Source organism: Podarcis cretensis (assembly GCF_951804945.1).
Source record: "Podarcis cretensis genome assembly, chromosome: 8".
NCBI lineage: Eukaryota > Metazoa > Chordata > Lepidosauria > Squamata > Lacertidae > Podarcis > Podarcis cretensis.
The window spans coordinates 41766132-41782336 of record NC_137177.1 but is presented as its reverse complement, the minus strand read 5'-3'; the positions used below and the strand labels follow the sequence as shown (position 1 = coordinate 41782336).

The 16205-nt window shown below is 50.3% G+C and overlaps 1 protein-coding gene across 4 annotated transcripts; it reads left to right on the top strand.

Annotated features, from left to right (window-relative positions):
- The first annotated feature begins 42 nt into the window (after nucleotides 1–42).
- TRADD (TNFRSF1A associated via death domain) lies at nucleotides 43–15098 on the top strand. Of its 4 annotated transcripts, none has more exons than XM_079988336.1 (5): nucleotides 43–270; nucleotides 8379–8528; nucleotides 9714–9994; nucleotides 11367–11634; nucleotides 12822–15098. In XM_079988336.1, exons 1-5 carry the CDS (start codon nucleotides 126–128, stop codon nucleotides 13127–13129), a joined length of 1152 nt encoding a protein of 383 aa, XP_079844462.1. In that variant the 5' UTR covers nucleotides 43–125; the 3' UTR covers nucleotides 13130–15098. The 4 variants fall into 4 exon arrangements, with proteins under 4 accessions (XP_079844462.1, XP_079844465.1, XP_079844463.1 ...); XM_079988339.1 differs by having other exon boundaries at nucleotides 190–270; nucleotides 8383–8528; XM_079988337.1 differs by lacking the exon at nucleotides 43–270 and adding an exon at nucleotides 433–599.
- The last annotated feature ends 1107 nt before the right edge of the window (nucleotides 15099–16205 follow it).

Below are 16205 nucleotides of genomic sequence, written 5' to 3'. Positions count from 1 at the left end.
CCCCAGCCCCCAGGCGGCCTCTCCTGTCAAGGCCACGGTTCGGGGCGCCCACTGATTGGCAGCCCGAACTTCCTGGTGCATAAAAACGGGGCGGATCCTTCGGTACCTTCCAAACAAGCAGCCCAATGGGAAGCGGTGCTCGATTTGGACTGGCAGGTCCGCCAGCCGGTCACCGTTGCCTCTCGCAAACCACGTTTGGAGGAGGAGAGACTAGTTCATTCTTCTCCGGGGAGAAAACTGCCAAAAAGGAAAAAGCAAAAACTCCACCAGGTTGGAATTAGGCTTTCCCCAGATCCCCGAACTGCAAAAGCAATCCTGTGAATTCTTTGCAAGCTTGAAAGTCCGGAGGGTGGGTGGTCTTGTGGGTGAGAGAGCATATGGGGGTGGGGGGAGTGACTGGCATATGGGGGGCGGTCATTGCTCAGGGATCGGGTCATCTTCCTTTAATAGCCACATGATCAGGAAAGTGCAAAGTGCCTTTTTGCTCTTTCCGAGCGGCTAATGCGCAAAGGCGGAAGACGCGCGCTGTAGCTCACTCTGTTTGCGCGCGGGGAGGAGGAGGAGGAGGAGGACCGGCCAGGATCGGGCAAAGGGAAGAGGTAATGGTCGCTCTCCGCCTTGGGAAGCGGGTGGGCGCTAGCGCAGGCTCCGGCTGCTGACAACTCGATCCGAGGTAGCGATCGGGAGCCCCCCCGTTGGCCCAAATCGTTCCGTGCCTCCGTGCCTAGCGCGGAGATTTCGCTACGGAGAAAGTGTGTGGCAAGGAGTTTTCTCCAAGTTTAAAGTGGCCAGTTTTAAAAAGTGGGGAGGCGAGGCGAGGCTCTTCCTCCAAGTTCAGAAAGGTGCGGGTGGGGAGTGGAGCGGCGATGCGCGATTCATCCGTTTTCATTTGCCAAGGCCCAAGAGGACAGTTTCGGTTCCTTGCGTTCCGGGAAGCGGCTTCGTTCCAGGAACTGGGCTCGGGCATGTTTTGCTCTCTTGCGCGGCCCGAGGGACGGATCGGACCTGACATTCCTACGTACCTTGTGCAGATGGGGATCTCGCTTTTGTAACAAAAGGATTTTGAGAGGGTTCAAGAGAGGAAAAAGTGGGATATTCCCGTACTTCTAGGGACCCGCGAGGAACCTACCCGTTTTAGAAACTTCGTTTACGAAACTGGGGGCGGATGTGTGTCTGTTTTGGATTACTTAATCCGGAATAAATGCACTCATCAAAGCAGGTCAGGTTTGTCCTGATCGGTAAAAACCTGGAAAAGAGAAACGGAGAAGTGTTCGTTTTGCTTTGGCAATAAAAATCAATGCCACCACTTCGAAGTATTATTTAGCAGGTATATAGTATTTATATTAGTATTTATTTAGCAGGTATGGAGAGAACGGTGTGATAGACTTGCCCCAAGTGATTCCTCTCTTCTCCCATTCCTTGATCACCCAGAATTTAGACATCCTGACAAGTACGGTATATCCTGTTCCATGAATGGGAGGGTAATGGGCTGCATATGAAGCATTATTCCAGGTGGCAGTGCAATATCAGAAAAAAAGATACTGGGGGAAGCTAATACCAATAAGGCAGACTGGTTTCAAATAATGCAGATCTGATTGCAGGTAGAACACAAAGGAGAAGGCATTGGGACTCTGGCAGCAGTTGGATCCTTTTGTTATAGGTCCCCAAATATGTACTGCCTTCTGCTTAATATAAGCCATTATTAGACTTGGTGTCAGGGGCTCAGGAGCAGAGGCACAGGGAGGAGAGGAGATGGAGAGCGAAGGGGAAGAATCTGAGGGCAGCGTAGGAGAAGATGACAGTGGCCCGAGCGGGCAGGAGGACCCAGAGGAGGAGAGAGCAGCGGAAAAGGTGGAGCAGGGCTAGGATCTTAAACTGGTGTAAGAGGGGAGGAGATTCAGACGGGACTTCGCCGATCTAGGGTTTAAGATGTAGGGCTGCGCGCTGCGGCTTTGAAATGGAAATTGAAAGACTTTTGTACATTACGACAGCCTAGCGTTGGTCCTCTGTGAGCTGGGACCTAGAGGCAGCTCTGACAGTAAGTCCCGTCTCCTCTATACCTCGCAACGTGAGTGGACGCAGCGAGGGGCGAAGATTGGTGCTTCGCGAGCTCACGGAAGCAGGACAGGATGACGACCGAAGAACAAATGGCAGCCCTGCAAGACGCAGTGACAAGGCTTAACATGGAGATATTAGCATCCAGAAAGAGGGAAGACGAAGCAGCCGCTGCCTGCCGGGATCTGCAAACCAGGTTGGAAATGTTGACCAAACAGGGGCTACCGGGTGCCAGACCAGAGGGGATTGGTCTAGGAAAGAGGGGAGGCAGCCTCGTGTCTCATTTCGATGGGAGCCTGCAGCAGTATCCTAACTTCAGAGCAGACGTAGTTTATGCGCTCAAGTTACTGCAGAAGGACTTTAGAGATGAGGAGGAAAAAGTGGGCTTCATACTAACTCATCTCCATGGAGAAGCAAAAGCGTGGCTGTGCAATCTGTGGCGAGATAATGACCCAGCCCTCAGAAATGCGGGTGCCTTTATTAAGGCGATGGACGCTTGTTTTTTATCAGCAGTAGATGTAGATGTCGCCAGAAGAGAGATACATGGACTGAGACAAGGCAAAGCCACTGTAAGACAATATCACTCCCGCTTTTTTGCATTGGTCAACGCGCTGGGATGGGAAAAAGACTCAGCTGCCGTCCGGGACCTGTTCTGGGAGGGGCTAAACGGGGCTGTGAAAGACGAAATTGCAAGGGGGAGAAACCACAGAGCACTAAAGAAGTGGTCCAGAAAGCGCTGGCGATAGGATTGAGGCTGGAAGAACGTCCTGGGAGCAAGGACGAAGGGCGTTGGGGACGCACGCCAGCTAGATCACCTCCTTTCTTTCCCAAAGAAACAGCGCGTGCTCAGTCCACGCCTCCACTGGGAGGGGGAGAGGAGCTGATGGAGATAGGTGGTGCCAGGGCTCAGTCAGCAGCCAGAGCCCTCACACCGGGAGCAGTCAAAACGAAGGCTCCTAGAGAGAACAGGAAGTGTTACGTCTGTGACAGTGCTCAGCACATGGCGAAAGAGTGTCCCCAGAGGCTCCACAAGCACACTGCAGCCTCAGCAACAGTAAAGGGAACAGTTCACCAGGAGGAACAACTGCAGGGAAATGACGGAGTCTGGCTGGAGGCACAGGCACTGGGGCCCAGTCAGACGAGTCAGTGAAGAAGTCCCCAGAGATCTTACAGCCCACAGACCCCCTCCCGCCCAAACCGGTGGTGCAACTCACTGCATCACTCCAGCTACCCAATGGACTTACCATGGAAGTTCCTATCACCATTGATTCTGGTAGTAATGCGGACTTTGTAGGAGTGGACTTTGTCAAGCAACATAGCGTAGCACTCCTGCCGGCCACGGTGCCCCTGCACTTTGTCACGGTCGATGGCAGAGAGCTACTGGGAGGACAAGTGGTACAGCAAACGCCGCCAATGGTGATGCAAATTGGAAATCACCGCGAAGTCATCAGCTTCAACGTCACCCAACTGTCGGACACCCCCATAGTGTTGGGCATGAGTTGGTTGGACAGGCACAGTCCGGCATTAGCATGGTACCAGCACCAATTGACCTTCGGCTCCTCCTACTGCGCAGCAAACTGCATACTGCCTACCCAGGAAGATGAGGGGCAAGAAGATGGACCGCAGTTACACTTGGGCGTGTTGCAAGCGGTACCCGACAAGTACAGAGGGTTTTTGGAGGTCTTCTGCAAGAAGGAGGCGGACAAACTGCCCCCCCACAGACCATACGACTGCAAGATTGACCTCCTGCCGGGGGCGACGCTGCCGACTGGAAAACTGTATTCCATGTCTGAAGACGAACTGCAAGAGCTCAGGGAGTTCATAGATCACAACTTGAAGCGGGGATTCATCCGGGAATCCAAAGCAGTGGGGGGCAGTCCTGTGTTCTTCGTGGAGAAAAAAGACACGCCCCAAAAGAGGTTGGTAGGTGATTTCAGAATTTTAAATTCGAAAACCAAGCCCACGGCTTTCCCGATGCCCAAGATCGACGACTTGCTCGCGACGGTGAGGAAGGGACGCATCTTCACCAAGTTGGATCTACGAGGGGCGTACAATCTTATATGCATGCGGGAGGGCGACGAGTGGAAGACGGCCATGTTTACGCCCTTGGGCACCTATGAATATAGGGTTATGCCGTTCGGTTTACAAAATGGCTCCCACTGCTTCCAAGCCTTCATGCATAACGTGTTAGCGGGGCTCCTCTACAAGAAGTGCGTCTGCTTCCTGGACGACATTCTGATCTTCTCGGAATCGCAAGAGGCTCACGAGAGAGATGTCAAGGAAGTCCTGCAAAGACTACGGGAGCACAGACTTTACGCCAAACTGGAGAAGTGCCAGTTCGATATGACGGAGGTGGATTTCCTGGGCTACAAGCTGTCCGACAAGGGACTCGCCATGGACAGCGCCAAGGTACGCTCGGTACTGGACTGGAAAAGCCCGCGCAATCGGAAGGAGGTCCAGAAGTTTGTCGGCTTTGCCAACTTTTATCGCAAGTTTATCAAGGGTTTCGCTATGCAGACGGCGGCCATCACGGACACCCTCAGCTCCAAGAAGAAGAAGTTCATCTGGACGGAGCAGGCGGAGCAGTCCTTTCAGAAACTCAAGCGTCTCTTCGCTTCCGAAGAACAACTGCTACATGTGAACCCCAGCAAACCCATGAGGGTTGAGACGGATGCCTCCGACAGAGCCGTGGGGGCAGTCCTGTTGCAGCAAGATCCGCAAGGGGACTGGAGGCCGTGCGCTTTCTACTCCAGGAAACTCAGCAAGTCGGAGCAGAACTACACCATCTGGGACAGAGAGTTGCTGGCCATTCATGCAGCCTTCAAGGCATGGCGGCACTTCCTCATCGGAGCCAAACACACAGTGCAAGTTCGCACGGACCATAAGAACCTGGAGTACTGGTGCACGGCGCGGTTCCTGAACCAGAGACACATCCTCTGGGCGGAGTTCTTTGCGGATTTCGACTTCAAGATAGAATATATCCCCGGAGACAACAACATCATGGCTGATGCGCTATCCAGGAAGCCGCAGTATCTGGAGGAAGCAGCACCGGTAGCGGCCAAACACATTTTCGCACCTAAGGCGTGGGCATGCGCCTCGGCCACCGTGGACCTGGAAGCAATACGTCGTGAGCTGCGAACGGATTCCTTCGCACGATCCAAGATGGAGGAAGTGCGCAGCGGCACAGCGAAGGACGACGAGTTCCAGATACGCGACGGACTGCTCCTCTGCAAAGGGGCCGTCTACGTGCCGGGAGACGACTTCCGCGTGAGAGTACTGCAACAGTTACACGACGCACCCAGCGCCGGACATTTCGGCAAAGACAAGACGGTGGAATTAGTAGCCAGAGATTTTTGGTGGCCCAAGATGCGGGGAGCAGTCGCGGATTACGTCACTAGGTGCGACACATGCCAAAGGGCCAAGCCAGTACACAGACCGCCGGCGGGACTGTTGGAACCGCTACAGACCCCGTTCGAACCGTGGGAGAGGGTGGCCTTGGACTTTGTCACTGATCTGCCCAGCTCGAGGGGCAAAACAGCAGTACTCATGGTAGTCGACATGTTCACCAAGATGGCGCACTTCATTCCTTGCGCGAAGGTGGCCACAGCGGAACAGACAGCCAAGCTGTTCATAGACCACGTGTTCAAGGTGCACGGCCTGCCACGGTCTATCCTGTCCGACCGGGGGCGCCAGTTCATCTCGAGTTTCTGGCAGAAGCTGATGGGAATCCTGAACGTCAAGGTCAACCTAGCGTCGGCAAGACACCCGCAGACCAACGGACAAGCGGAGAGGGTCAACGCCATCATGCAGCAGTACCTGAGATGCTACGCGAACCAGCAGCCCTCGACCTGGGTGGACTACCTACCGCTGGTCGAGTTTGCCTACAACAACACGAAACACGTGTCCACGGGGGTGACACCGTTTTTCGCCAACAATGGGCGACATCCCAGGACCTTCCCGGGCTTAGAGAAAGAGGGGGAGGGGGAGCCGCAGGGAGCAGAGGCATTGGCAGCGGAGTTACAGGAGGTCCACGAACAGCTCCGAAGGCAGTTAGAGCTAGCAAAACACGTTTACAAGATGCAGGCAGACAGACACAGAAGAGTTGGGGAGGACATACGGGTAGGGGACTGGGTCTGGTTAGCAGCCCAGGCAGTGCCGGCCAGATCCTTAGCTAAGAAGAAGCTCGGACACAAGCAGCTAGGCCCTTACCAAGTCGAGGCACAGATCAACCCAGTGGCCTTCCGGTTGACACTACCGGAGGGATCCAGAATGCACCCGGTCTTTCATAGATCGGTGCTCATGCCCTACAAGGCACCTCACAGGTTTCAGGTGCCAGGGACAGCTCCTAGCCCGCTCAGAGACGCACCCACGAAAGGGGGGTCGCCGAGGGCGGAGCCGCTCAACGAGGTCACAGAGATTTTGGACTCAAGATGGGGGGAAGAGGGGGTTGAATATCTCCTCGCCAGGGAAGGTACCCCGGCCAGCGCCAACAGCTGGGTACCGTACTATGCGGTGGAGGAGCACTACCTCAAAGACGAGTTCCACGCACTTTTCCCACACAGGCCCATGCCGGCGGATTATTTTGATGAATATCTTTTCACACCCACACTTTCAGCCAGCAAGTTCCGGGGTTTCTCTTCAGCTGAGGACACGGCGCCGGAGACTAGCTCCCCAGAGGGATCCCTCTCAGGGTTTGGCACAGGCGGCTCTTATTGGTGGGAAGATCAACCTGAGGTGGGGTGGCGCAGAGAACTGCCGAGCGGGCCCGCGCACGCAGCGTCACCCCAGGCGACAGGGGGAGAGGGGGTCATGGACGTGTTGGGGGAGGATCCGGGGTTCGAACATACCGGCAGAGAGATGGAAGCTGAGGAGATCGACGTCGACGAGCCCGTTGAGGACTGGCCGGATCTAACCGGCTGGAGGCACACCGCGGGGGAAGAACTGTATCCTGCACTCACCCCCACAACACTGGAGCACCCAGAACCCACGCCAGAAGAGGGGGAGGGGGGAAGGGGGGGTTTCGAGGGGGGGATGGATGTCAGGGGCTCAGGAGCAGAGGCACAGGGAGGAGAGGAGATGGAGAGCGAAGGGGAAGAATCTGAGGGCAGCGTAGGAGAAGATGACAGTGGCCCGAGAGATTCCATGAGCCTCTCCAGCGAATCGGAAGATTCACAGAAGGGGGCGCTGGTGGCCAGGGCAAGGGGGGTCCCAAGGGGGACACCCCAGAAGCAAGGGGCCAGCGGGGACTCCCAGAGCAGCAGTTGGAAATCAGGACCAGCTTCCCCACCAGAGCATAGTGGGGGGGAAGAGTCACAGGTATCGGGAGTAGCGTCTCCCCCAGCAGGGAGAGGAGAGGAGTCAGGGCTGACCACGCCTCCATCAGAGAGTCAGACAACGGAGGGGAGGTCAGATCCGGCCAGTATCCCGGAAGAGGGAAGCAGTGACAGAAGTAGTGTAACGGTCAGGAGGAAGGTCACTGGGTTGGCGCGAGAGGCAAGTTCAAATGTACAGGAGCGTGGGACAGCAGAGAATGAGGATTGGGAACCGGGTCCTAAAGCCCGCCGGAGGCAGGGGGAGGAACTAAGCGACTCAGCGTCAGAAGAGTCCAGAAAGGGGAATGCCCCAGCGGGCAGGAGGACCCAGAGGAGAAGAGAGCAGCGGAAAAGGTGGAGCAGGGCTAGGATCTTAAACTGGTGTAAGAGGGGAGGAGATTCAGACGGGACTTCGCCGATCTAGGGTTTAAGATGTAGGGCTGCGCGCTGCGGCTTTGAAATGGAAATTGAACTTCAATAAAGACTTTTGTACATTACGACAGCCTAGCGTTGGTCCTCTGTGAGCTGGGACCTAGAGGCAGCTCTGACACTTGGTTATGGGGGATACACAATATATACATGAGCCTGGGGAAACAACCTTAAGAGAAGCATTGAAGAAGCACAATGGGATCAATTATGGGTTAAGCCCCCTATGGAGTCTGTTTTGGCGCAAGTCCAGGAAGCCACCCTTAAAATAATTGTGTGATAGCACTGGACTCCCCAAAGGTTTTCCCGTATTATTTATTTGATTGATTGATTGATTGATTACAACAACCCTGTGAGGTAGGTTCGGCTAATGCTATAGATGATAACTGGCCCTAGGTCACCCACTGAGCTTTATGACTGAGTGGGGATTGGACCCCTAGTATGAATCTTGCATCCATTTGTTTTGAAAGTTTGGTTTTTATATGAATAGTTTATATCATTGTATGTAGCGATCTTTGGATTGAGTGCTATATAAATCTTGTTAAATAAAAAAAAGTCAACGAATTCTTTCATTTCATTTTGAAGACAGAAAGATGGGAGACGTCTCTGATGTTTGGGTGGGAAGCGCCTACCTGTTTGTGCAGTCAACATCGGAAAACGTCCTTCTTCCTGTGATGTATGGAGACCCAAAGCAGAAGCCCTGCGTGTTCAAAGCACTCAAGTTGGCACTAGCGGGTATGTATTCTGTGTAGCCATTAGTGCCCCAAGACAGCAACTCATTGAGGATGGCATCATTTGCCTGTTGTCACTCAGCATCCTTACATCTGAGCTGCTCTTGGAACTTAAGCTTCTCTTAAGTCCACATCTTTGCAAGCTGGTGAGTCAGATCATTGGGCTCAGTACTGACTACTCTGACTGGCAACAGCTCTCCAGGGTCCCAGACCTAGAGATGCCAGAGATGGAACTCGGGACGTTCTGCATGCCAAGCAGGTGCTCTGCTTCTGAGCTACAACGTTGGCCCTAAAGATAAAGGGAGATTCCAGTCCTGGTTTAAACCATCTAGGAAACCATCTTATACTGAGTAAGACTATTGGACCACCTAGCTTAGTATTGTCTGCACAGACAGGCAGCAGTTCTCCGGGGCTTCAGGCGCAGGTCTTCTCTAGCCCTTCCTGGGGCCTTCTGCATTCAAAGCAGATGCTCCGCCGAAATGCTCGAGTCCTTCCTCAAACATTGCATACTACCCTGCAGTTCTAGAACACAGCAATTTGTCTTCCACGCTCTGTTTGCTAAGAGACTTCCACTCATCGGAACTCTCCAGGGAAGTCTCTTTCCCAGCCTGTAGAATTTACAGGCCTAGAAGGTCTCCTTTCCTTTAGTCATAAAGATAATAATAAGTGGAACATAGAGAGGCTTCTGTCTGCACTGTATCTTGCAGGATCACTTTAGGTCTTCTTTTCAATGTGCTATTTCTCTCTGTGTGTGTTTGTTTGCTTGTTTTCTGGAAGATTATACAAAATTTATTTAATTAATATAAAAATAATAAATAATAATAATTTATTATTTATACCCTGCCCATCCGGCTGGGTTTCCCCAGCCACTCTGGGCGGCTTCCAACTGAATATTAAAAAAAATACAGCCTCAAACATTAAAAACTTACCTAAACAGTTGTCTTTTAAAAGTAAAATAGTTGCTTATTGATTTGACATCTGCTGCTTTTCCTCCCGAAAGGGAGCCCAAGATGACTCAACGGCATAAAACACAACTGAAAAATATATATCTGCAGAGCTGCTGTCATTCAGTGTATAAGGTACAGAGCTTGATAACCCAGTGGTCTGACAGCACAAAGTGGCTTCTTGTGTTTGGTAAGTGGAAAACCTGACAGCCACCACTAACTTTCCTCCCCACTCTCTTCCCCAGATTCAACAGGTAGCCTCAATGGGGTAGACGTGCTGAAGGTCCATTGCAGTGACCCTCACCTGATAATCCAGCTCAAGTTCTGCAAGGAAGAGAACTGCCGGAGATTCCTGCAAAGCTATCGCGAGGGACACCTCCAAGACTCCCTCCAGAATCACCTCAAACTTTCCTTGTCCATGTCCACCTTAGTCCCTGTCCAGATGGAGCTGAAAACTGGTGCCGAGAAGCTGGACGCCATGATCCGGGAGGAGGAGCGATGCCTTGAGTGCATCTACCATGAAAAGGTGCGAGCGAGAGAAATGCTGGGCTGCGTGGGTGGCTATATGGCAGGAGCCTGGAACCTTTGGGTGAGCAGGATTGTTACTTGTCCCTGTGGGCCAACTTTGACAGGTGTGCGGGACAGCCCACTACCAATCACCTGACATTGTTTTGATGTCCAATACATGACAGGTGCATTGACTTACCCACTGAACAAAGTCTCTTGTCCAGAGCTTTCCCAAGAACCGGAGAGCCAGCTGGGTACTTGGGAACCTCAGGGCATGGGGCGTGGCCAGGCCTGTGCTCATCAAAAGGCTGAACACAGGGCATCATAAATGACGTCCCATGTGGGACGGGCGGGAATAGTTTGGGAGAAGCAGTCTTGTGGACCCAATTGGGACTTGTGCTGCACCCAGCCAGCCAGAGCTTCCCAACTCCTGCTATTTAGCGTCCAAGTTAGAGAATTAAGAGGGAAATTCAGCATGCGAACCGTCCGAGTTTTGCGTCAAGGAAAGCTGGATTCTGCAGCTTGGGCAAATGTGCCCACTTTTCTTTGGCATAATATGTCTTTATGGTTCTTTCTGGGAAAAGGCAAGGAACAATGGGGGGCATTGAAGCACCATCTTTTCCCACCCACAGGCCCTGCAATTCTTCACAGATCTCAGCAGGCATTGCTCATCCACTTTGAACTCTGTTCTTTAACAAATAGGACTAGAATTATTATTATTATTTAAGTGACGGCTTACCTTCTCAGGGAACTGAGTTGGCCCACAACTCACACTCACTTTACATACGCGAGTGAAAGCTTATGCAGGTGGTGGGGTGAAATAAATAAATGAAGAGTGTGGAAAACCTGCTGTTCCCTGCTCTCCATTTATTTGCTTTTTTCTGCCCACACACTCAGTGTGTTTTCCTTGCATACTAATCTTTGGGGAGGTTACAGGCTGGTGCTGAGAGCACCCCAGGGCCCTCCCGCAACCTACCCAGAGCCCAGTAAGCAGCCCAAATATATATATTTGGCAGCACACCTGAATGTAGGATCTAACACAGTACACATCATGGATGCTGATTTTTTAATAGGGCTTATTACTGAACCAGCTAGTTTGCAGGTAAAATTAACAGGGCAGATGATTTGTGGTTTTTTTGGTATGTTACTTATTGTATTTACTATGTTTATATCTTGCCTTCCCCCATGGAGCTCAAGTCAGTATATATGGTTCTCTCTCCCTCCCCATTTTATCCTCACGACAACCCTATGAGGTAGACTAGGTTGGGAGGCAGTGACTGGCCCAGGGTCACTCAGTGAGCTTCCTCACCAAGTGGGGATTTGAGGCCTGGTCTCCCAGGTTCTAGCCCAGCATTTTTTAACCACTATACTACATTGGTTCTCCATTTCAGCCTAACCGTCTCAGGGATGAAGAGATCACGGAGCTGGAGGAATCTCTCAGGAACTGTTCCCTTCTGGGCAAGATTGACAACACGGGTCCTTCTTTGAATTCTTCACCTGCATCTTTGAATTCTTCGCCTCCATCTTTGAATTCTCCACCTCCATCTTTGAATTCTCCACCTCCATCTTTGAATTCTCTGCCTCCATCTTACAGCTCTGTGGAGATCTCAGGGTCTCTGCCAAAGGGAGACACCTTCACTTTCCAGGGCCAGCAGTTCGGTAAGTGTTTCCAAGAGGAAATTGGGAGAACTTGATCACTTTGAATAAGAACTGGTTACAAGACAAAAAAAATTAAACAAGTGTGCACTGAAAGGAGAGAGCTGGACAAATTTGTCTATGTCATCTCAAGGAAAACTCTGAAAACATGGTGTTATTTTGCAGCAGGACTGTTTACTGTTTATAGTTTCGTATTGTAAAGTTCCTGAAGGGGAAGAAAAAGATCAGAAGAGTCGGGATAGTAGGAGAGTTGTCCAGCCAGAAATCACACAAGGAGCACTTGCAAGGTTAGATGTTGTTTGAGCACCTGTTAGGTTTCATCTGAGAAGCTTCAAGAGTTGGTGTTGCTGCCTCACCCTTCCCTGAGCTTTCATTGGGGTCCTGTTCTGGAACAGCAGCTGAAGAGTCAGGTGTCCTCCTCATGGATAGGGCTTAAGGAGAGTTCTGCTGCTGGATGGACACCACACCCAGCTATTGCTTCTGTTCAGCCTTGCCCTTGGTGGTGATTTTGGTGGCTCAGGAATGAGGGGGTGTGGCCAGCAGTTGAGGCAAACGGGACACTTCCCAACCAAACTCAGCCTGCTCTCAGCCAGCCTCCACCTGCCTGCCTGCCCTCGGACTTACAACCAGTATTAGAGAGTGACCTCAGTTGCCAGCTTTGACTTCCTGAGTCTGTTTTGCCCTTGATAAACACCGCAGGAGGAAGGATTGAGACAAAGCTCAGATTAGTTGGCTCTGCCTGCCATTGGCTCTGGCCCTGCCTACTATTGACATCCCTGCTTTCTGTCCCAACAGTCCCAATGAGTATCAGCCACCATTGGAAACCAGTCAGGGCATATTGTGTTCCTCCAAGCTTTCAGTCTGTCTGAGTGGGATATTCTCCCAGGCAGTGGTCTTGGGAGGTTTATTGGTCAGTAGTAAGGTCAACAGCAGCAGCACCCTCTACCTCAGAAGTCTCATGCAGTCCAGGGCTGGTCCTGGCAAGCAGGTAGTGAGGTGTGTCCTCTGTTTCCACATATTGGGAGGGTTGGATCCAGAGCTCTCCATATTTAGAGCAGTCCCATTAAAAGTAATGAACCCATTGACTAACATCAGTCCGTTCATTTGGATTCATCCCTAATTTTTTGTTTTGTACGGAACAACATGTCCCTGATGAGTTAAGATTTGTTTTTTGTTGTTCCCTTCCCAAGCCAACAGAAAAATCTCTCCAGACGACCACCAGACATTTGCCAAACTCGTGTCCAAGAAGTGGAAGCAGGTGGGCCGGTCTCTGCAGGTCAACTGCCGGGCCCTTCGGGATCCTGTCATCGACAACTTGGCCATAGAGTACGACCGGGAGGGCCTCTATGAGCAAGCGTACCAGCTTCTCCGCAGGTTCATTGACTCAGAAGGCAAGAGAGCCACCATAGAAAGACTGGTCGCCGCCCTGGAGGAGAATGGCCTCATCAGCTTGGCTGAGGAGCTTCTGAGTGTCCACCAGAATGACAAAACATTGTAAGAGGACATGGGGGGGGGCAGTCCTCACTTGAGACTACAAGCTGCAGGCCAGTGATGCTGCACACTCAGGTGCCTTTCTACACCTCTTGACCGCTCTGTAGCCATTTGATGCCAGACCAGCCGTGGCCCTTGCCACTGGCAGAACCTGCCCCGAGAATAACCAGCACAGGACTGTGTACTACTTCAGTGCTGAAATATGGATGGTCTTGGGAAACATCTTTCATCTTACAGTAGCATCTGGACAAAGGCCTTGGCGGTTTCAGAATTTCTCAGCAATGTAATAGCAGGAAAAGGAAAAGATGTGTGACTTTCAGGAACGGTCTAAACTGGCTAGGCTGTGCCTGAGTAAAGGTAGTTCTCAGCACTTACTGACTGGAGCATCAAATAATGACGTTATATGGAAATGTGCATACAAAAGCGAGCTATCCTCAGATTAATGATCTGGCTAGGACAGTCATATTGTCCAAAGTCAACTTTAAAAAGTGGTACTTTCCAATGCAGCCAGTTCACACAAGGGGTTGCAAATCGTTGGCATAACTTAATCTAGCATGCAGTTGAATGTGTGAACTGACTCTTATTGGAAATAGGGGCTAGGAAAGGGTTTTTTTTTTGGGTGGCAGGGGGTATTAGATCTGCAATGACCTATTCATTCCTACAAGCCCCACTTGATGCTGCAGTCAGCAGAGTTGAAACTGCATGTGTGAACCAGCACTAGGTGGCATTTCCATGAACAGACTGCACCAGCATTTTACACCTTTTATGGAGTTATTCTTGAGTGTCATAGTAACTGTGCTGCTGTGATGCTTACTTGCAGGAGCATGTTGTCTGCATTTCCTTGCACAGAGGAACCACCTCAGTGACATTATTGTATCCCAGATTCTCTTCCAGGAAGGAACAGTAGGCTCTCTCTTGTCTCATTGTTTGCTTTCAGTCTTATGGCTGTGTCCGCTTTAGCACCATTTCCCCCAGAAAATGAGGCATGGCTGGGTTGGTAGCTGTCCATGGTTCATGATGACAGCTGTCTCCCTTGGATCCTCTGCACATTTATAGATACCTATTTCACACATAATGTTAAACCACTGTTTATCAACCAATAGTTTATTCAATCATGGTGTAGCATTATGTATAAATCCTGCCTTCTAGCTTAACTATGGTTTGTTCACTGACAACAAACCACAGTCTGAAGCCATGGTTTATTGTTGGCTTATGAACCTTGGTTTGTTTTAACTATGGCTTAGTGTTATGTGTGAACCTAGCACCCTTAACTATGGTATGTTTGAGCACCCCATCACAGAAATTTAGTAAGCTACAAATGCACAAGGCAAGAGCAGCTGGAAAACAAACCAAGCTTTTGAAAAACAAGCCATGGTGACTGTCTGTGGGATAACTTGTGGTTAACTCTTGGTTTGTTAAAGAAAGCACGGTTTAAACAAAGCATTATGTGCAAACCAGTCCAATAATTGCTTAGAGCAAGGGAACCTTAGATCTGGCAGCCCACTCTTCATGTACTATCTTACTGGCACAGGTGAAAGTGTCATTGTTTGTGTGGGCATCATTGTCAAAAGATGGACAATGTATGAGATTCACGAATACCTGTAGCTACACAAAGGGAGCTGTTCCAGAAGCAGATACGAGGGCTAGATATCAGAGGATGCACAAAGCAACCTTGCTAGTGCTAAGAATGTCTGGGTATAGTCATCTGACATTCCATTTTGCTTTCGGCACAATCTGGTATAGCATACAAATGAAGGAATGGTTAGTGCCCTGAATCTGTGAATCAGAACACGGGAAGATGTCTTGTACTGAGTCAGAACCTTGGTCCATTTAGTTCAGCATTGTCTCCATCAGTTGGCAGAAGTTCTCCAGAGTTTCAGACAGAAGCCTTTCTCAGCCATCCCTGGCAATGCCAGAGACCTTTCCCCCTGCTACTGGCCCTTCTCTATGGGTATAAACATCATTTTAAAAACCTATCACCTTTATCATTATTTACTGGTGTCTTCAGTTTTTTACAAATACATACACAAAACATAAACTCAACAAAGACAAGTGGTGCGTATCATTTGGGCGTAAAGGCAATTGACTAAAAGAAGAACATCATTTTGTAGAGTCAGCTTGGCTTCATTAAGGACACAGTGCCTCTAGACCAGCGGTTCTTCTTGCTAGCTGGAAGTTTTCGTTCAACATCTGGGGACCCACAGGTTGAGAAAGGCTGCTCTAGACCATAGGTATTGTGGTAATGTGTTTCCAAAACTGTCTGAGGGTCTGGCAGTACAAAGGTCCCTCCTGCCTTGCCCAGTTACAAATGTTATAAAGGGAACATATGTGTTTACGAAGGTATTCACTGACTGTGTCCTGAACCACTCAGTTCTGCTGCATTAATTTCTCTGGAAGATAGTCTGCACTTTGGGTAGAACCGAAAATATAGTGCATGATGGGAAATGGTACAATTAAAAAACCAATAAAATTGCCCAACGAAAAGTGATTTCCTCCAAGCAATGGGAGCAGCATTAGAGCTTTTCCATGATGGAAGTTTGCAAGGCAACCTACATGGGATTTCCCCCAGTGTATGCATCTCCCTCATCCAGCCAATGATCTTTAGCTTCAGCAAAATTGCTTCACCATGTGGAAGAGCAACCCTAACTCCGGGGAAAATATTGATAAATTAAAACACAATTGGTACAGGCTGATATTTTTGCAAAGTGTATTTTTACCACTTTTGTATTGCCTTGTTTTCTGCACTGTAGGTTTTCTACACAATACTCTCTTCTGATAGACACTGATTTTTAATGCCATGATTTGTATCTTTTGAGAATCCTGCTTTTATATCGCAGCACTTTCCTCAATGTGTGTCTTGACAATCTTCAAATTGTGTCTCTCCCCACCTTGTGGCTTTCATTTTTAAACATGCAAGATCAGGCAACAATCAAATAAACATGCTGCTCAATGTTTAAAAGGGAATGCACCCGTGGAGATACCTCTCGGGAATTTGTTGGAATCCAAAAGAGAGTTTCATGTTTTTAAATAGTTTTAGCAGCGCTTGAAAGTTTGGAGCGGTCTCAAGCTGGCCGTGGGAAGAC